Source organism: Hyaena hyaena, unplaced genomic scaffold (genome assembly GCF_003009895.1).
Source record: "Hyaena hyaena isolate Hyena2069 unplaced genomic scaffold, ASM300989v1 scaffold_392, whole genome shotgun sequence".
Classification (NCBI taxonomy): domain Eukaryota; kingdom Metazoa; phylum Chordata; class Mammalia; order Carnivora; family Hyaenidae; genus Hyaena; species Hyaena hyaena.
In genome coordinates this window covers 1,233,198-1,251,564 of record NW_024081017.1, presented here as the reverse complement: position 1 = coordinate 1,251,564, position 18,367 = coordinate 1,233,198, and the positions used below count along the sequence as shown (strand labels likewise).

Sequence of the window (18,367 nt, the reverse complement as noted above, 5' to 3'; positions counted from 1 at the left end):
TCACCAGTGGGGGAGGGGGAGAGAGAGAGAGAGAAGTAGAGAGAGAATCCCAAGCAGGTTCCCTCCACTGTTAGCACAGAGCCCGATACCGGGCTCGATCTCATGAACCCTGAGATCATGACCTGAGCTGAAATCAAGGGTTGGACGCTTAATCGACTGAGCCACCCAGGCGCCCCTAACTCAAATTTTATCGAATACCATAAAAAATATATTATTAAAACATAAATATTTTGAGTCATCTTGTTAATTGCTTTTTGCAAAGCCGTATCCAGTATCATTACACTGACTCTAGCTTGCCTTCTGCCACCTGGCTGACGCTGTGTGTTAGCATTTTTTTTTTTTTTTAATTTCTAGGAGAGAGAGAGAGACAGCGTGAGCAGGGGAGGGTCAGAGAGAGAGGGAGTCACAGACTGAAACAGGCTCCAGGCTCTGAGCTGGCAGTCAGCACAGAGCCCAACGCGGGGCTCGAACCCACGAACCGCGAGATCATGACCTAAGCGAAAGTCAGACGCTTAACCGACTAAGCCACCCAGGCGCCCCTGTTAGCATTTAACAAATCTTTGCCAACTGGTGAGGCCAAATAATAAGAAGAAAAATAAGAAAGTATTTCGTCACTGATTTTTCTAGTTTTTTAGACATTTTTATAAGTTTATTTTGAGAGAGAGCATGTGTGTGCGCACGCACACACATAAGTGAGGGAGGGGCAGAGAGTGAGGGGGAGAGAGAGAGAGAATCCCAAGAACAGAGTCTACATTGCCAGCTCAGAGCCAGACGCAGGGTTTGAACCCATGAACAGCTGAACCCACGAACCAGGAGATAATGACCTGAGCGGAAACCAAGAGTCAGATGCTTATCCGACTGAGCCACCCAGGTGTCCGTTTCTCAAGTGTTTATTCAGCAAACGAGCTAGCATTTCTAGCATTTCTTTTTCTTTTCTTTTTTTTTTTATATTTTATTTATTTCTGAGAGAGACAGACAGCATGAGCAGGGGAGGGTCAGAGAGAGAGGGAAACACACAATCCGAAACAGGCCCCAGGCTTTGATCTGTCAGCACAGAGCCTGACGCGGGGCTCGAACCCACGAACTGTGAGATCATGACCTGAGCCGAAGTCGGACGCTTAACCGACTGAGCCACCCAGGCGCCCCGTCTAGCATTTCTTTTTCAGTTTTTACCCGTTGATCTTTGTCACACCCCTCCTGTTTGTCACGCATCAACAAGCCTTCATGGGATGCTTTGGAAATAAAATTTTTTTTTAATTTGTAAAAATCTTTATTTATTTTTGAGAAGAGGAGAGAGACAGAGTGCAAGTAGGGTAGGAACGGAGAGAGAGGGAGACACAGAATCTGAAGCAGGCTCCAGGCTCTGAGACGTCAGCACAGAGCCCAACGTGGGGCTTGAACTCATGCATGCATGGTTCGTGAGATCATGACCTGAGCCAAAGTCAGATGCTTAACCGACAGAACCACCCAGGCGCCCCCAAAAAAATTTTTTTAAGTTTATTTATTTATTTTGAGAGAGGGAGAGACAGGGGCAGAGACAGAATCCCAAACAGGCTCTGTGATGTCAGCGTAGAGCCCGATGCAGGGCTGGATCTCACAGCCCTTGAGATCATGGCTTGAGCGGAAATTAAGTCAGATGCTTAACCGACCGAGCCACCCAGGCGCCTGTGAAACAAAAGATTTTTAGGATTGTCTTAAGGAGGGTTCTATCTGCTTCCTCCCCCAGACGGAGACAAACGAACAAGAAGGGGCAGAAAAGCAACCTGTGAGATGAGGCTCAGAGGAAGGACATTTGCCAGGTGGGCCATTATGGGAAGAGGGAAGCGCTCGGGTCAACACCAGTGAGTGTGCGGCTGAGGATTAAAGTGCTAATGGCTGGAGAATTGCCAGGCTCAGATGATCCGGGCCTCACATGCACTGAGGAATTGCGAGTTTATACGGCTCTGGCCGTGTGGAAGGACAGCCTGGCAGGGAGAGAGAGTGGAAGCCAGAGGATCAGGGAGGAACTGATCCCACCCATGATGGTGGCTGCGGCTGGGCTGGTCAGTGGGGTCAAGGTCGGGGCCAGGGGCAGGCGAAGGGCGAGGCGAGCGGATTGAAGAGTTACTTAGAACAGGCTGAGCTGGGACACCGCCTGGATGGTGGAGCCTCAGGGAAAGGGATGAAGGGGGAGCCAGAGGCACAGTCAGGTGTGGGAGGAACATGGTGATTTGGGCCTCGGCCACTCCACAAATATTAATGTTCCCGAAAAAACGATTGGCCTCACTGCAGTAGAAATCTTTGAGATCATGACATAATCTAGAAGCGTTCTGTGGAGTTAGACACTGGTAAGCAATTAGTAAATGGTTCTTGAGGGCACCTGGGTGGCTCGGTCGGTCAAGCATCCAACTTTCGCTCAGGTCATGATCTTGCAGTCCATGGGTTCAAGCCCCGCATTGGGCTCTGTGCTGATAGCTCAGAGCCTGGAGCCTGCTTTGGATTGTGTCTCTCTCTCTGCCCCTCCCCCACTCATGCTCTCTCTATCAAACATTAAAAAGACAAAAGAAATGGTTTTTATAATGGACAGTTCTTATCCTAGACCTCACCAGCTTAGAAGCTCCCTACGCCATTCACTTGTCCCCTGTCCCGAGCTAACAGCTATTCAGGATATAGTGGGCTTGGGGTGTATCCTGAGAGACCTTTCTCTTTTTTTTTTTTTTAAATTTTTTTTTAATGTTTTTTTATTTATTTCTAGGAGAGAGAGAGAGACAGCATGAGCAGGGGAGGGTCAGAGAGAGAGGGAGTCACAGACCGAAACAGGCTCCAGGCTCCGAGCTGGCAGTCAGCACAGGGCCCGACGCGGNGGCTCCAGGCTCCGAGCTGGCAGTCAGCACAGGGCCCGACGCGGGGCTCGAACCCACGAACCGCGAGATCATGACCTAAGCGAAAGTCGGACGCTTAACCGACTAAGCCACCCAGGCGCCCCTGAGAGACCTTTCTCGTGACATTCATGTGGCAGTGACACGGGTCAGAAGCAATCGTAGGATCCCCTGTGCGTCCCAAATAGCACCTCACAGGACGTTTATCTATCTTTAACCTTCTATCTTTAACAAAACTCTAAAGATCTGCCTGGGTATGTTATACTCATGTAATTTGAAAATTTGCTTTAGGATAGTCCAGTTACTGGTGCTGTGTAGGAAATCTCCCCACAGCTCAGTGCGTGAAAACACAATCCTTTTTTATTCTGTCTCAGGGTTTCTATGTGCCAGGAGTGAGGGAAGGGCTCAGCTGGGCAGGTGGACACAGCTAGGGGCTGGAGCCCTAGAACTTGGGGGCTGGCCAGCCACCTCTTCCTTCTCATTGTGCGGATCTTAGGGGTCCCTGGGCATCGGCTTGGTTTGGCTTCCTCACAACATGGCTGCCTCCGAGCAGGTGGGGGCCTTGGAGGGAGTCTTCCAGCAAACAAGGTGGGAGCTGTGGTGCCTTGAGGGTCACACGTGTGTCACACAGCAGTCACACGGTGTCACTTCCACTGCACTCTGCTGGTTGCCAGCAGGTCTTGAGCCAAACTCCAGGGGAGGAGAATTAGACTCCACATCCAATGGCATTGAATAAGGGAGCTGCAAGGTCCTAGAAGTGCATGTGGGAAGGGAGAGACAGTCATGGCCATCTGGCACATACGAGGGTCTACACCCCACTTTTTAAATAACATTTTATTGGGGCGCCCGAGGGCTCAGTCAGTTGAGTGTCCGACTTCGGCTCAGGTCATGATCTCGTAGTTCGTGGGTTTGAGCCCCGCGTCGGGCTCTGTGCTGACAGCTCAGAGCCTGGAGCCTGTTTCGGATTCTGTATCTCCCTCTCTCTCTAACCCTCTCCTGCTCACGCTGTCTCTCTCACAAATAAAAACATTAAAAAAAAAATTTTTTTAAAATGTTTATTTATTTTTGGGAGACAGAGCGTGAGCAGGGGAGGGGCAGAGAGAGGGAGACACAGAATCCGAAGCAGGGTCCAGGCTTTGAGCTGTCAGCACAGAGCCCGATGCGGGGCTCAAAGTCACGAGAGCCGTGAGATCATGACCTGAGCCAAAATCAGAAGCCCAACTGACTGAGCCACCCGGGCTCTCCCTGCACCATTTAAAAAAAATCTTTTGAATGTTTATTTCTGAGAGAGTATGCGCAAGTGGGGGAGGGACAGGGAGAGGGGTGACAGAGGATCCGAACCAGTCTCCATGCTGACAGCAGAGAGCCTGACGTGGGGCTTGAACTCACGAACCATGAGATCATGACCTGAGCAGAAGTCGGACACTTAACCGACTGAGCCACCCAGGCGCCCTGGGTCTATACTCTTCTTGACTGTCCCTCCCAGTCCTGGCTGTATCTGGACACCTCATGGGTACCCATCATGCATCGACCATATGACATTGCAGCCTTCAGCCATGGACATCGTCAGCCATGTCTTGCTGAACCCCCCGTGTCTCCCTGGGAGCAGAGACCTGCCCCCCATTGCTCAAACTGCCACCTTTCCCCCAGGGTCCAGGGTCTTTCCTCTATACCCCGGGCTGGTCCTGGTCCCTGAGGACTTGATCAATCTGTGTGGCCTTGAGCAAGTGCCTTAGGCTCTCTGAGCCTGACCTGTGTCGTCTGTGAAATGGGACTGAAGAATGAAGTCCCCTACCCTTTAGCCACGTTGGGAGAAAATGGGAAGACAGTGGCCAGCAGGGCAGAGATGGAGCGGGTAGGGGTGTCTGGATGGACGCCCCGAGGGCGAAGGCCGGCTGCGGGGGAGGGGCACAGGCAGGCAGCTCAGAGGGGCATGAGTTCAGGCTGGCCGGGCCCCTGGTTCGTGGCCAGTGTCCACACGAGAACCAAGCTGATTCCATGACTTCAGGCCAAGGTCAACATAGGCGGGCCAGGCCAGGGGGCCTGGAGCCCTGACCGCTCACCCTCAACACAGTCCACGTGTCCTGGTGTCACCATGTGCTGCTGCTCTTCCAAATTAGCAGCTTGTTTTTACCTTCATCTTTCTCACTTAAATTAAAAAAAAATATATATTTATTATTATTATTTTTTAATTTCTGAGAGAGAGAGACAGCGTGAGCAGGGGAGGGTCAGAGAGAGAGGGAGACACAGAATCCAAAGCAGGCTCCAGGCTCTGAGCTGTCAGCACAGAACCCGACACAGGGCTCGAACCCACAAACCGCGAGATCATGATCTGAGCCAAAGTTGGACGCTTAACTGACTGAGCCACCCAGGCGCCCCTAAAAAATAAAAATAAAATTTTTTTTATTTTATTTTTGAGAGATAGAGACAGAGCATGAGCCAGGGACGGGCAGAGAGAGGGAGACACAGAATCTGAAGCAGGCTCTAGGCTCTGAGCTGTCAGCACAGAGCCCAACACAGGGCTTGAATTCGTGACCTGAGAGACCATGACTTGGGCTAAAGTGGGACGCATAACCACTGAGCCACCCAGGTGGCCCCATTTTTTTCCACATAAAAATTATCTCCCTTTTCGTGCTCGCCATAGAACATACAGGAATGCCTGAAGAAGGAAGTAGAACCCTCCCTAGTTCCTTTTGGTTTCTCACCTCCCAGTGGGCTCAGAGTGCTGAATGCTGCCCAAGGTCACACAGGCTGGAAGGGGCAGGGGCAGGACTCAAACCCACAACCATGGCACCTGGGAGGCAGGGGCACGCGGCTTGAGAAACTCCTCCCAGCAGGGGCAGCGCAGCCTTGGGACAAACGCGGACTTCCCTTCTCTGCCCGGGTTTTCTCATCTCCAACCTGGGGGGTAACCAGCATCAAGCAGGCAGCAAGCAAGCTGTGTGTCCTTGACTTTAACGGGGCCCATAGTCCACCTGACTACATATGTCGTGGCCAAGGGGCATATATCAGTTTCCAGATTGGATCTCTAAGGGGCAGGGTGGGACCTTCTCTTCCTCATCGCCTCCTTATTGGTGGCTGGAAGGTGAGATGGATGGATGGAGTACCAGCAGCCATCCTGGGCCATGAGGTGACCTTGGATGTAGGTCCAAGGAAGTGTTTTACAACACCGTGAGGCCCCAACTCGAGACTCCGCACAAGATGTAGACACTTGTGTCTAGGAATTCAGCATTATTTTCCATCTTGCTGCCATTTACCAACAAACTACATCATGACATTCTGTCACACCAAAGTTCCACGTTTTCCCCTCATTTTTAAACTGGCCTCATCCTGAATATCCTGAAATCAAGAGTGTGGTGAGATTTTCTGCAAACATTAAAATAAACTCAAATCTATGAAAAAAAGTCGAAGTCATTAAAGCAAAAGCAAAAAAAAATCCGGACTTCCAACCTGAAGGAGCGAGGGTCCTGGCAAACGCATGCCCTAAAAACAACGATGAAACTAGACCGAGTTCTCGAAACAACCAGTTCAGGATCCTGGAGATTGATCAAACGCATTCGACAAATTAGAAAGCGTTTATTGGGAGCCTGAGTGGCTCAGTCGGGTGGGGGGTGGAGTCTTGATTTCAGCTCGGGTCATGATCTTACAGGTCATGGGACTGAGCCCTGTGTCAGGCTTTGTGCTGACAGGGCAAGGAGGCTGCTTCCCATTCTCTCTCTCCCTTTCTCTCTGCCCCTCCCCCGCTCACGCTTGCTCTCTCCCAAAATAAATAGACTTAAAAAAAAGCGTTTATTCAGGAAAATCGAATGGCAAGGGAGAGTGGTGGGAGATTGACGTTTTTTGCCCAGGGCTGCTTCCTGCCAGCCAGGCTGGGATCTGAGAGTCACCGCCTGGCCTGGAAATAGGTGGGATGCTCACTGCGGTGAACGGGGAAGGCCAAGTTCTCCTAACTAGCCCGAGGCTGGGATCCTGGTTGCAACAGACTGGCACACTGGTCAGCAGTCGAAAGGCCTGGAAAAAGAGGCAGCCGGAGCCGGCCCACGTACCTCAGGGGTCCGGAAAGCTGAGTGCGCGCGGGGCTGTGCACAGGTTGGGGGGGGGGGATGGGAAGGTGGCAGGGGGAGCGCCCCCGCATCTCGGCACAACCGGCTTCGGGGGAGGCCGTGCGCATGCGCTGGGAAAACCGAAGCGAGAGTGGCAGGAAGCCAAGGCAGGGCCACCTTGCAAGCTGCCTAAACACAGGGCCACTGGCACGGAGCTGCAGTGACTCTCCGGTGGCTGTCGCTGGCCAATGTGGAAGTGAGGCCGACCCAGGGGCGCCTCCCAGAGGAACCCTGCTTAAAACCAAAACCAAAACCTGAGCAGATCTGTCAGCGGAAAGGACTGTGGGGGAAACACTCTCCAGGGGGCTTTTTCGCTTTTTCGGTTAGTTAACATTTTCTTTTTGTTACTGAACAAAGAAAGCAGAGCGGTCACCACCCAAACTCTTCCAGGGGGAGGAGGGAATGACGCAGAGTTGCTACAATCTATTATTTAAAATGTCCATTTTGGGGGCACCTGGGGGGCTCAGTCGGTTAAGCATCTGACTTCTGCTCGGCTCACGATCTCCCGGTTGGTGGGTTTGAGCCCCGCGTCGGGCTCTGTGCTGACAGCTCAGAGCCTGGAGCCTGCTTCGGATTCCGTGTCTCCCCCACTCTTTCCCTCCCCTGCTCGTGTGCTGTGTCTCTCAAAAACAAACATTAAAAAAAATTTCAAGGAACTAAGGGGAACAGTGTTTGAAGAATGAGAAGCAAATGTGACGGCAGCGACTCATGAAGAGAAGATCTTAGTCAAGAGAGAAAAAGTACCGAAAGGAACAAGGTTAAGTTCTGGACTTGGGCGCTCTCTTGGATGCCCTGGGCTCCCACAATGCCCTGGGCTCCCCAGGTGGCGGTCCTGGCCTCTGTGTGGCCCCCTCGGCTGCAGGTGGGGAGGGAAGGGACCAAGGTGTCTGCCCCATGCCTGACGAGGGAGAATGGCAGTGGCTCCCATTAGGGCCAGGAGCCCGAGCTGGGCCTCGGTGCCCCACTGGGTCCCATGGGATTTGGTGATGGGAGCACAGGGCCCTGGACGAGGCACCCGCACCCCCCCACCCCCAAGGATTCACCGCCATGCAGGGAGCAGGGAGTGAATCCACCGGAAGGCGAGGCTGTGAGTTTTGTCGTCTGTTTAATTTATTACTGTTTGACATCCAGTGACACTGACATACTCCCGCCGGGCCTGCGGCCCCCGGCCCCGGCGAGCCTGACCTGTCCGGTAAAATACAGTACGAGGAGTGGACGGCTACAAAAACATGCATCCACGGCTTAAACTACAGTGATTCCAAACTGCGGCCGCAACAGCACTGCCGGGAAAGGAGACAGCCAGGTGCCGCGTGTTCCCCAATTCATAATTCTTTTTTTTTTCTTTCTGGCTTTAAACAGTTAATGCTGTTACAAACGCTACCGATGCCGGGACGGGGCCAGACACAAACAGTCCTACATCTTCTCTGCCGTATAAATATGGAAGATTTTCGTTTATACAGTTTCCCCCAAGTCTGAAACTACATCTGCTGCTACCCGTTACTGCTAAGGGCTACGCCGCCTCGGCTCGGGAACCAGGGGCCCGGGGTCGAGACTGTGGAATGTTGGGACTCAGTCTTCCTCGCTGCCACTTCCTGAGCGGTCCTGGAGGGGGACAGGAGGAGAGAGCACGAGTCAGCCCCGCTGCGGAGGGCGCCCCCCCGCCCCCCCCGGCCCCCTCTGTGCCCCAGTACATTCGGGACCTAACAGCTTTGGCTGGCTGTGCGCGAGTGCAGAGAGGCGCCGTGAGGCCAGGGGCGGGGCGACTCTGGCTTCACCCCCATTGCCATGGCCAAATCTCAATGTCACTTTCTCCTAAGGACTGGCCCCTGTGCTCACACCGACTCGTCCTCGAGATCCGGGAGGCTCGCTGGGCCTTCTCTGCTTCCTCCCACCACCATGTGCCCAGCTGCGCCCCTGACCTGGGGCATCAAAACCACCTCAGTCCATCCTGACTACGTAAGAGATTTGTTCTGTGTAGATAAGGGCCACAACGCGCTCCGCTGGATCTGGACTGGGCAGATGGGGAGCTTTACCGCCCGGACCCTTGTCTCCAGAAACACAGGCCGGCCCTCCCGGTTCAGGACACCGCTGATGTCCCTGTCTCTGCCTACAGTCAGATTTACTCCGAGGTGCCAGTTTCTGCTGCTATCCTGGCAAATGGTCGTATGAGAAGAACAGCAACGAGGAAAGGGCAAAGGGTGCTTAGGGAGTTGGGCTGGGCCACTCCCTGCTTGGCGGAAATGCAGAGCCGCCCAGGCCCCAGAGCAGGGAAGGGCCGGATACCCAGGCCATAGCCAGGGGGCAAAGCTTATCTGAATCCAGCAAGTGGGTCTGCCACCCAACCCCCCCCAATGCCCGCCATGGGCTAGGTGCTCCCATTGCTTTTCCCTGGGGTGCAGGGACCGCACGGTGCTCCCATATGCCACTCCCAGCACCGCTCAGGGGCCTGCTCCACACTGTTCTTGTCATTTCAGATCATGGCATTTTGTTTTTACTCCCTACCATTCTTTGGAGATGCTGCTAATGTGGGCCAGAACAGAGCCACGAGCAGAGGGAGGCCTTGAGGGGCACCCCATATGTTACATGGGGCAAGGGCGTCCCGGAAGCCTCAGCTACCGAGGGTGCCGTGTCTGCTCAGGGAAGACAGATGGGGGACGGTCTAGGGGCGTCTTCAATCCCACTGCCTCCCGGCCCTGCCCTCGACAAGACGTGGCCCCACGGGCCTCAGCATGGCAGCCCTGGTGTCCTGGATAGGCGACTCTGCCCCACTCGCACAGACTTGGTCTTGAGTTACGTGCCATGTACAACCCTAAGCCTCAGTCTTCCCATCTGTGGGGTGGGCTGCCAGAGCATTTACCCTCCCAAGGCCGTGCCAGGAGGTCTTGGACCTGGCATGGGGACAGATCTCCAAAGACCCAGCTAGCCACCGGCCACCTGCTCCGCACAGCCAGTGCTCCGGGGGCTCACCTCCTCCTGTTCCTCCTCACTGTCGTCGTCGCTCACCACCGGCTTGGCCCGGGATCCGCGGCTCGGTCGCCGCCGGCCCCCCTTCAGCCTGTCCTGTGCCTTCTCCTTCCGGCCGAGCTTGATCTTCACTTTGACCGAGCGGGCTGGGGCAGGGATCAGAAAGAGGGGGAAGAAGAAAGACAGACGTGAGCTTGGGAGAGAGTGGCAGGCCGATCAGGGGCGGCTGCCTGGCTGTGATGTCAGATTGCCCGGCCACCTGCTGTCCGGACTCACACTCAGACTCAGAGCCTTCCTCCTCGCCCTCCTCCTCCTCCTCACTCTCCTCGCCCTCACTGTCATCCTCTTTCTCAATTTTCTGCCGCACGCTGGTGAACACCGATTGCAGGACGATGGAGTCTTCGTAGATCTGGAAGGAGACACAGGCGGGGTGAGTGGGCTGAGGCCTCCGGGCCTGCCCTCCGGCAAGGACAGCCTGTACCAGGCAGAGGGCCATCTCAGTAACTGGTCCCCCGTCAGCGCCTGAGAGCACAGGAGGCTGATGAAATGGCCCTGGAGACAAGGCCGGTGTGTTGGTTTAGGAATGGCTACAGGTTTCTCCCTCCCTCCGAAGAATCCGAGAGCATCTGCTTTTATTTATTTAAAATTTTTAATGGTTTCTTTTTTTTGTAATTTATTTTTGAAGAAAGAGAGACAGCGTGAGCAGGTAAGGGGCAGAGAGAGAGGGAGACACAGAATCTGAAGCAGGCTCCAGGCTCTAAGCTGGCTGTCAGCACAGAGCCCGACGCAGGGCTCAAACCCACGAACCGTGAGATGGTGACCTGAGCCGAAATTTGTGCATTTGCTTTTTTTTTTTTTAAGTTTTTTTTTTTAATGTTTTTATTTATTTCTAGGAGAGAGAGAGAGAGACAGCATGAGCAGGGGAGGGTCAGAGAGAGAGGGAATCACAGACTCTGAAACAGGCTCCAGGCTCTGAGCTGGCAGTCTGCACAGAGCCCGATGCGGGGCTTGAACCCACGAACCGCGAGATCATGACCCAAGCGAAAGTAGGACGCTTAACCGACTAAGCCACCCAGGTGCCCCATGTGCATTTGCTTTTAAAGGTTCTGGAAACGTGTGTCCCTTGTTTAAGGCACTGTTTCCGGCAAAGCTAGGAGCATACAGTCCCTTCTCCATGGCACATCCATCCTAGATGCACACGGGCAAAGTTAGCTAATGCAATGTTGTGTGTGGGTATTAATTTCACCGCAGGAAAGGACATATCTACACGATTCCTTTCAAGGGAGTCCCTAGTGAATTCAAAATAAAATCCCCACACCCACATTGGATTGCTCATAGGGTTGTCCTGGGTGGATGGGACTGACTTTATTTCCTCCAATCTGCCTGTTTCTCTCTTTGCTCCTTTCAGGAACGAATACATTGCCTTTATTTATTTTGAGAGAGAGAGCACAAGCAGGAGAGGGGCAGACAAAGAGAGAGAGTTATAAGTAGGCTCCACACTATGAGCACAAAGCCCGACTTGGGGCTCGAACTCACAAACTGAGATCATGACCTGAGCCGAAATCCAGAGTTGGATGCTTAAGTGTCTGAGCCACCCAGGCACCCCTACATTGCTTTTAGAATTGGCAAAATATTCAAAGTTGTAGGAAAATTTTTAATTTTTTTTTTTTTAATTATTTTGAGAGAGAGAGGCAGAGAGAGAGAAAGAAAGAGTGCTTGCGAGCACGAGTTGAAGGGCAGAGAAAGAGGGAGAAAGAGAATCCCAAGCAGTCTCTGTGCTGTCAGTACACACCCGATGTGGGGCTCGAACTCACAAAACTGTGAGATCAAGATCTGAGCCTGGATCCAGAGTCTGATGCTTAACTGATCTACTCAGGCTCCCCGGGAATTTTTTTTTTTTTTTTTAATCAGTCAATTCAAAATGGAGTGGGGAGGGGCATGCCAGCCTGGGGCCTAGCTGTGAAGGGGGGGTGAAGCGAGGAGCAGGTGCCCTTGGCTGCAGGTGCCTCCTCACCAGGGAGCCCTCCAGGTTGAAGGTCTGAGCATTCTGGCACAGCAGCATGACGTCCTTCTCCAGGTCATTGAGGCTGCGGTACTTGTGGTTGCGGATGCGCTCCTGAGGGCGGGGTTTGAGAAGCAGCCTTACCTTGGGGATCTGCCTGGTGCCCGGGGGACCCCGAGGCCGGGAGTCCCTCTGCTTCATGCAGTCATGGCCCAGTCTTCCGGGCACCTCTGTTCAGATGCCCACAAGAGCCGCGTGGCCAAAGCCCAGGCCCTGGGTGATCCGGACGGAGCCTGAACGCTGGCTGCCCACCAGCACATCCGCGGGACCCTCTCTCCCCCAACCCGTGCTGCAGGGCCTGTGGGGCCACGAGCAACCCCACGAGCCTGTGACTGGGTCCCTGGTCAGACAGCCCGGGCTCTGCCCCGTTTGCTCCCGGCCATCTGTCCCGTGCATCCCCGTAGCTCCCCAAGAGGGGAGGGGTGCCCATGGAAGGTACGGGGTCAGATCCCCCAAAGGTGATGTGGGCACATCCCTGCGGATAAAGCCCAGGTCCCGCCGCCCACGCCAGGGTCACCTTTATCTTCTTGAAGTCCACGGGCTTGCGGATGAGCTCGTAGTACTCGGGCAGCTCCTTGCGGGACGGCAGCTGGATGAACACCTCGCTGAGCTGACGTCCACTGCTGCTGCAAGGCGGACACAGTGCGCGTCACTCGCGGGCCCCGCCCACTGGGACAGCCCCCATTGTGTGAGGACAAAAAGGGTGACAGTCGATGTGTTCAGGAGTTATTTCCTGTGAGTTCTGGAACATTCTTGAGAGGCCAGGGATGAATGGGAACCCAGCCTCTGCCCTCACCCCATCCTCCCTGCCCCTGGAGGGAATGTCGCCAAATGCCATAAAAGCCTCGGCACTTGAAAGAGGCAGAATCACAATTATATTTACGTACGAGGCAAACATCGGCCTGCCTGTGTTGCAGCGACCTTCAGAGGATTGGCAAAAGCGCACGGAGGAGAAAGGTGCCCCCCGGAAAGACGCCAGCGGAAGACAAAAGCAGCTCTCTAGTGTCGGCTATTGAAAATGTGAGTTTTCCACAGGGAAATGGAGGAAAGATGCACCCCGAACGGCCCTGAGATGTTGGGGGGGGTGTCAAGCAGGGTCCCCTGGGCCTCGCCATTGGGGAGCCATGTACTTGGCCACCAGGCCGTGCCACACCCACGCCTGGCTCCATCTGGGGACAGTACTCCTGGGCCTGCCTGGCGAGGGAGGGAGCAGGCCCTTCGAGGACTGGCAGACGGGAGAAGTCAACTCGACAGTCTCTTTCTGCCCTGTCAGCCTTGTAGGATGGGGACCCCGCCCCGCGGGGCCCAGGGAGCTGGTGACCTGGTCGAGGCCCTGTTCTGTAGGTCCTTTCTCTTCACCCAGGACCCCACATGCTCTGGCTGTGGTCTCACGTGGGTCCCATTGTCCAAACGTCTGGCCCATGGCCTCAGCTCTCCCAAAGTCCCCTCGGAGACAGAGGATGGGCTCGGTGAGGCTGGCAGGCTGAGGCCCTTTGGCTCCTGGCAACTGTGGCTTCCTCCTGAGCACCGCTTCTCTTCTCTTCAAGACAGTTCTCGAAGGACAGAGCAGCCCACCCTCTCCATCCTGCGGTCTGCACGTACTGAGTGCACACCGTTCTCATTCTTGTTTACGGTTCCGGAAGCCAGCAGTAACCCCACCACTGCATTTCGGGTTTTGCTGCTGGATGCTCCCAACGTCACAACTGGGCTAGGCAGCAGCTTTGTTTGGGGCACCCGGGGGCTCAGTCCGTTAAGTGTCTGACTCCAGCTCAGGTCATGATGCCATGGCTTGGGAGTTCAAGCTCTGCGTCGGGCTCTGTGCTGACAGCTCAGAGCCAGGAGCCTGCTTTGGATCCTCCCCAAGGCTGGGATGCTGGAAGCTATCTGCGCGCCTGGGGCCTCTGTGCCTCACCAGAGCCCTGGCCCGCCTCCTGTGGCTTGGGTCTCCTGAGATGCAGGCCCGACATGCGGGAGCTGGAATCCAGTACCTGCGCCTTCCATGCTTCGCACAACCACTGGGTCCCGGCTCTGGGCTGGGCGCTTGACATACATGTCCTCCCCAAACTGTCATTCAGAGGCGGAGGCGGGAGGTTCAGCAGGCTCTGCCCGGACGTGGCCCACCTCGGGCCTCTGCCTTCCAGGCCCTTCGGACCTGTGCTCCCCGCGCCGAGCAGGGGTGCCTGCACTCAGCGAGTGCCTGCCTCCCCCTTCTTTCTTTAGCCCCATCCCTGTGCTGGTCCAGCTGGTTGCGCAAAGGGGAGGGCGAGCCCCCTGCGGGCCGTGGGCCCCTCCCTGCAGACTCAGGCTTCCCTTCTCTTGGGAATAGGCTGGTGGGTGGTCTGGCCAGAGAGAACGGGAGCTTGTTCGCATCAACTCCAAAAACGAGAAGAGGGAGAGCAGAAGGGCTGGACGTTCTCCCTGGGCCAAGTGGACCTGAGCCTACGGCCCACCAACCTGCACGCACCCCGCGGCTCCCTTAACCTTCCACGAGCTCCCCTTTCTCTTGCTGGCAGCACGGTCATTATGGACCACGACCCACAGCCAAAGCCACATTCTTCACTCTGTTCCAGGAGACACAACTGCAACCACAAGGTAAGAGAATTTCTCCCACACAAGGGACTTCCTTCCTGAGATGGACTGAAGTTTTCTCCTCTATTTCACTTTGTAGAAACGCCGGTGTGCCTCCCAGATTCAGTCTGCAGCGCGCTGACGGGTGTGGGGGTGCTGCACACGGCGCAAGGGCAGGGCTCTGCAGGCCACACGTGCCCATCGGTGGCGTCCATGATGGTGGCTGAGCCTTGGCACATGCGTGGCCCTTGAAGGAGCTTGTCACGAAGTGGGACTCCAGCGCTGGAATACACTGTGAAGTGCTGTAATAAAACCCCCTCTCCTCCATGGGGCTTAGAAATTGCTGGAGAGAGGAAAGAACAGCACGAGACAGGCCGTCTTACAAACCTTTGGAACAATGGCACGTTGGGCACCCAGCCTGACATCTCCCCGGTGCAATGAGGTCTGAGTGCGGATGGCCTGGGACCGGCTGTGCGTGACGGAGGGACAGGGCACCAGGACGATGGGGACCTTTGAAAGCCACCCTCTCTTTGACAGCAAAGACCTCTCGGAAATCCGCAAAGCGCTGTGATGTCATTATTAACCCCCAGGAGTCCCCTGGAGACCCCCACCCACACCACCAGTGGCAGGCTTGGGGCTGAGGGCCTTCTAGGCTCACTCAGCACCCCTCCTCACCTCTGCATTAGAGGTGGACAGATCACAGCTGCCTACCTCCCTGGGAATAAAACCCAAAATCGTTCTGGTGGCAGCTTGACCAGCGTGGGCTGCCCATGGCTCCTGACATCAGTGTCTTTCTGTCCCCTTCCTCAGAGTCATCACAGCCACTGCCCCCGGGGAGACCCAGCTGCAGCCCTCACATCACCTCGCAGCAAATGTCAGCTCCGCCTGGGTTCTCTGACCCGCACCCAGCTCCCCTCACGTAGTGTAACAGAGGGACGAAGACGTAATTTACGACAGGCACAGACTTCTCGCGCTCAGCTCCCTGAGCCGTGCCAGGCTGCCTGACCTCTGGGGCCTGGAGGGGCTTGACCTCTTCTTGAATGTGCTGTTACCGGGTCACACAAGGTAAGCTCCCAGGTCTGGCTGTCTCCCTCATCGCCATGAGATCTGTCCCTGGAGGCACATGCCACACGGTCTGCTTGTCCATCTGCTGCTGTCCGAGGCCTGGCGCGTGTCAGTTTTGGGCACCACGAGGCAAGTGGCTGTAGACGCGCACGTTCAGGCGTCTGGCTTGCACTTCTTTGGGGAACACCCCTGGGGGTGGAAGTGCCGGACAGCGGGGCAGAGGCCCCTGGTCATGTCTGTGGCAGCTGATGGGCTATTCTCACCCTGTCCGCTGGGCACACGGTCAGCCCTTCTTGGTGCGGCTGTTCTCCAAGCTGGCTGTGAACCGGTGCCTCCCTGTGGTTTGAATTCACAACCCCTCACTGGGCAGTGAAGCCGGGCGTCCTCTCACAGGCAGATGGGCCCCTCGCAGGCGCTCTCCGGCACTGCCTGCTCACGCCCTTATCCTCCCTCAGAGGGCCCTTGGTCGGCCAGCTTCACCGCCAACGCCTTTTCCAGTCTGCGGCTTGTCTTCTTCCCCTCACGAGGGGTCTTTTGGTGAATGGATCTTGCTTTCAATCAAATTCCGGTTTACCAATACTCCCTTTTCCATCCAGTGTTTCTCCTGGCCTGTCACACAGAGCTTGCGTGTTCTTCTAGAAATGTTGACAATTCAACCTTTTTACAGTACTGGATGGGAAGCCGGTCCCTAGGCACAGCTGCCGTTCCGACCCCCGAATCCTAGGTGTCTGTGTCCTCCCCGAACTAGAACGCAGACCACGAGGGCAGAGACTTTGCCTGGTTCATTTGCTGCAGTACGACTGGCGCCTGGAACAGCGCCGGGCACACAGCCGCCGAATGAAAGAAGACACAGCTCGGGGTGAGAGCCTCCGGGCCACGGAGCAGGGGTCAAACTTGGCTGTCACGAAGGTCCTCTCCGAGTAAGAGTGTCCCATCGCCCCCAACGCTGCATGAGCATCTGTACACCACCCTGTTCCAGATGAGACTGGCAGCAACTGCTGGGAACCCCGCCGCCCCCTGAGTGCACGGTGGCGTGCCCGTGTCACGTGTCAGCCTCCTGTCTTATGAGATGTGTCTGAAGACACTGCTGCAGGCAGAGCTGTCTGGAACTCGATCTCGGGCCTGGCCCGGCGTCTGGCTGCCCTGGCGGTAGGGGGACGGAAGCAGAGGAGCTTGGAGAAATCCTGAAACCGTGAGGACCCACCCTAGGAACCCCATTCAGACACACGCCAGGGCTGCCACCCGGTCGGCAGTAAAAGCGACAGCAGCTACGGCCACCACTGCGTGACGGCGAGAATGACGAAGATGAGGGTATTCTCCTGCCCTGCACACCCGGGTTCTCAAGGGCAGGGATGACGTTCTACCTGGTTCCCTGCCCTGTCCCCATGACAACAGGACACGAGACACAGGCGGGACCCAGTTCCTTCCAAGTCTAGCCCGGGGAGCACTTCTCCCTCAACGGTTTGAGGCAACACGTCTAACGACGTTGGGGGAGGGCCCTGTCTAGTTTTACAGGCCCTTGTTGGAGTCCGGAGAGTCGGGTCCCGGTCAGGAGCCTTACTGTTCAACAGGCCCAGATGGGGTCTGCGCCCCAATGCAAATGGGCCCTCGCCCATGCCAACTGGGGGGGTTCTGGCGGCGCTGCCCAGCATGGAGCCCCAACCTCTCCCCAAGACTCAGGCGGGACCAAGCACAGCACCTCACCCACCTGGGCTTAGCAACTGGTCCAGGCAAAGGCCTGGGATGCCAACTGGCCAACCAGGGCCTTCCCTGTGATTCCAACTGGAGCTGGGAAAGCAGAGGTCGCTTTCCTCGCGGGGAGCGAAGCCTTCAGGACGGAGCCCAGAGCTGTGGCAGCCAGCTCTGGGTCTCCAAAGCTGGGCTTTGCCAGCTCCTCTGTGAACCCCAGCCACAGGAATCCTTAGACACAGAGGTCTTAGAACTGGTTTCCTGGCACGCAGAGCCTAAAGGTGCAAACGTCCCTTCGACGCGTCCTTAAAGTTACAACATGCAAAGGAAGAAGATAAGAGAATCAGAAAAGACCAAGAGCCACCTCTCCCCAACAGGACAGAACCCCAAACTCTTTGCATCAAAGAGATCATCCATCCATACGCCATTCTAACAGATGGGGACACCAGAGAGGCTCTGAGAGTGGGTGGCGGGCAGGCTCGAGCACGTATCACCCCCGGCCTCAGTCAGGCACACCCCCCACCCGTTCCCGTGTGCCGCTCTAAATCATGGGTAAGTACACCTTTTCTGGAACCCACTGGGTGTAAATCTTTTAGGCTTTATGGGCCCTACCATCTCTGTCACAACTACCCAGTTCTGCCGCTGTTGCACAAAAGTGGTCGCAGGCAACACGCAGACAAATGAGCTTTGGCTGTGTTCGAACACAACTTCTTTTATGAATGATGAAATGAGAATCTCGTAGAACTTCATGTCATGGGATATTCATATTCTTTTCATTTTTCTGAAATCATTAAAAAAAGAAAAAAGCATTCCTAATTCACAGGTGAGACACGTACAGCTGGGGGGCCAGACTCCACAAGCAATCTACCGAAGGTGGTGCCCAAGGCGGATCCTTCTAGCCCAGTACGGAAGTGGTCCCGATCTGCCAGGAAAGACTCCCCCTCTGTCCCCCAGCCTCATTCGCCTTCCCAGAGTCCAGTTCAGACCATCTTCCTGTGACATCTCTCAACGACATCTTCAAGTCCTGGGACCATGTTCTCTCTTGACTCTCAGTCAGC

At 55.4% G+C, this 18,367-nt stretch overlaps 1 protein-coding gene across 7 annotated transcripts in view; it reads right to left on the bottom strand.

Annotated features, from left to right (window-relative positions):
• Positions 1-8,047: 8,047 nt before the first annotated feature.
• The window catches only part of SMARCA4 (SWI/SNF related, matrix associated, actin dependent regulator of chromatin, subfamily a, member 4), a 97,429-nt gene continuing 87,109 nt past the window's right edge, over positions 8,048-18,367 (bottom strand). For 5 of the 7 annotated variants that reach the window (XM_039251052.1, XM_039251050.1, XM_039251054.1 and 2 more), the window contains 5 exons: positions 12,505-12,613; positions 11,940-12,041; positions 10,202-10,334; positions 9,929-10,071; positions 8,048-8,563 (listed from right to left, as the gene is read on the bottom strand). In XM_039251052.1, the coding sequence (XP_039106983.1) occupies positions 8,531-8,563; positions 9,929-10,071; positions 10,202-10,334; positions 11,940-12,041; positions 12,505-12,613 (520 nt within the window). In that variant the 3' untranslated portion in view covers positions 8,048-8,530. The remainder of the gene's footprint in view (positions 8,564-9,928; positions 10,072-10,201; positions 10,335-11,939; positions 12,042-12,504; positions 12,614-18,367) is intronic. The other 2 variants (XM_039251053.1, XM_039251057.1) reach the window with 1 other exon arrangement.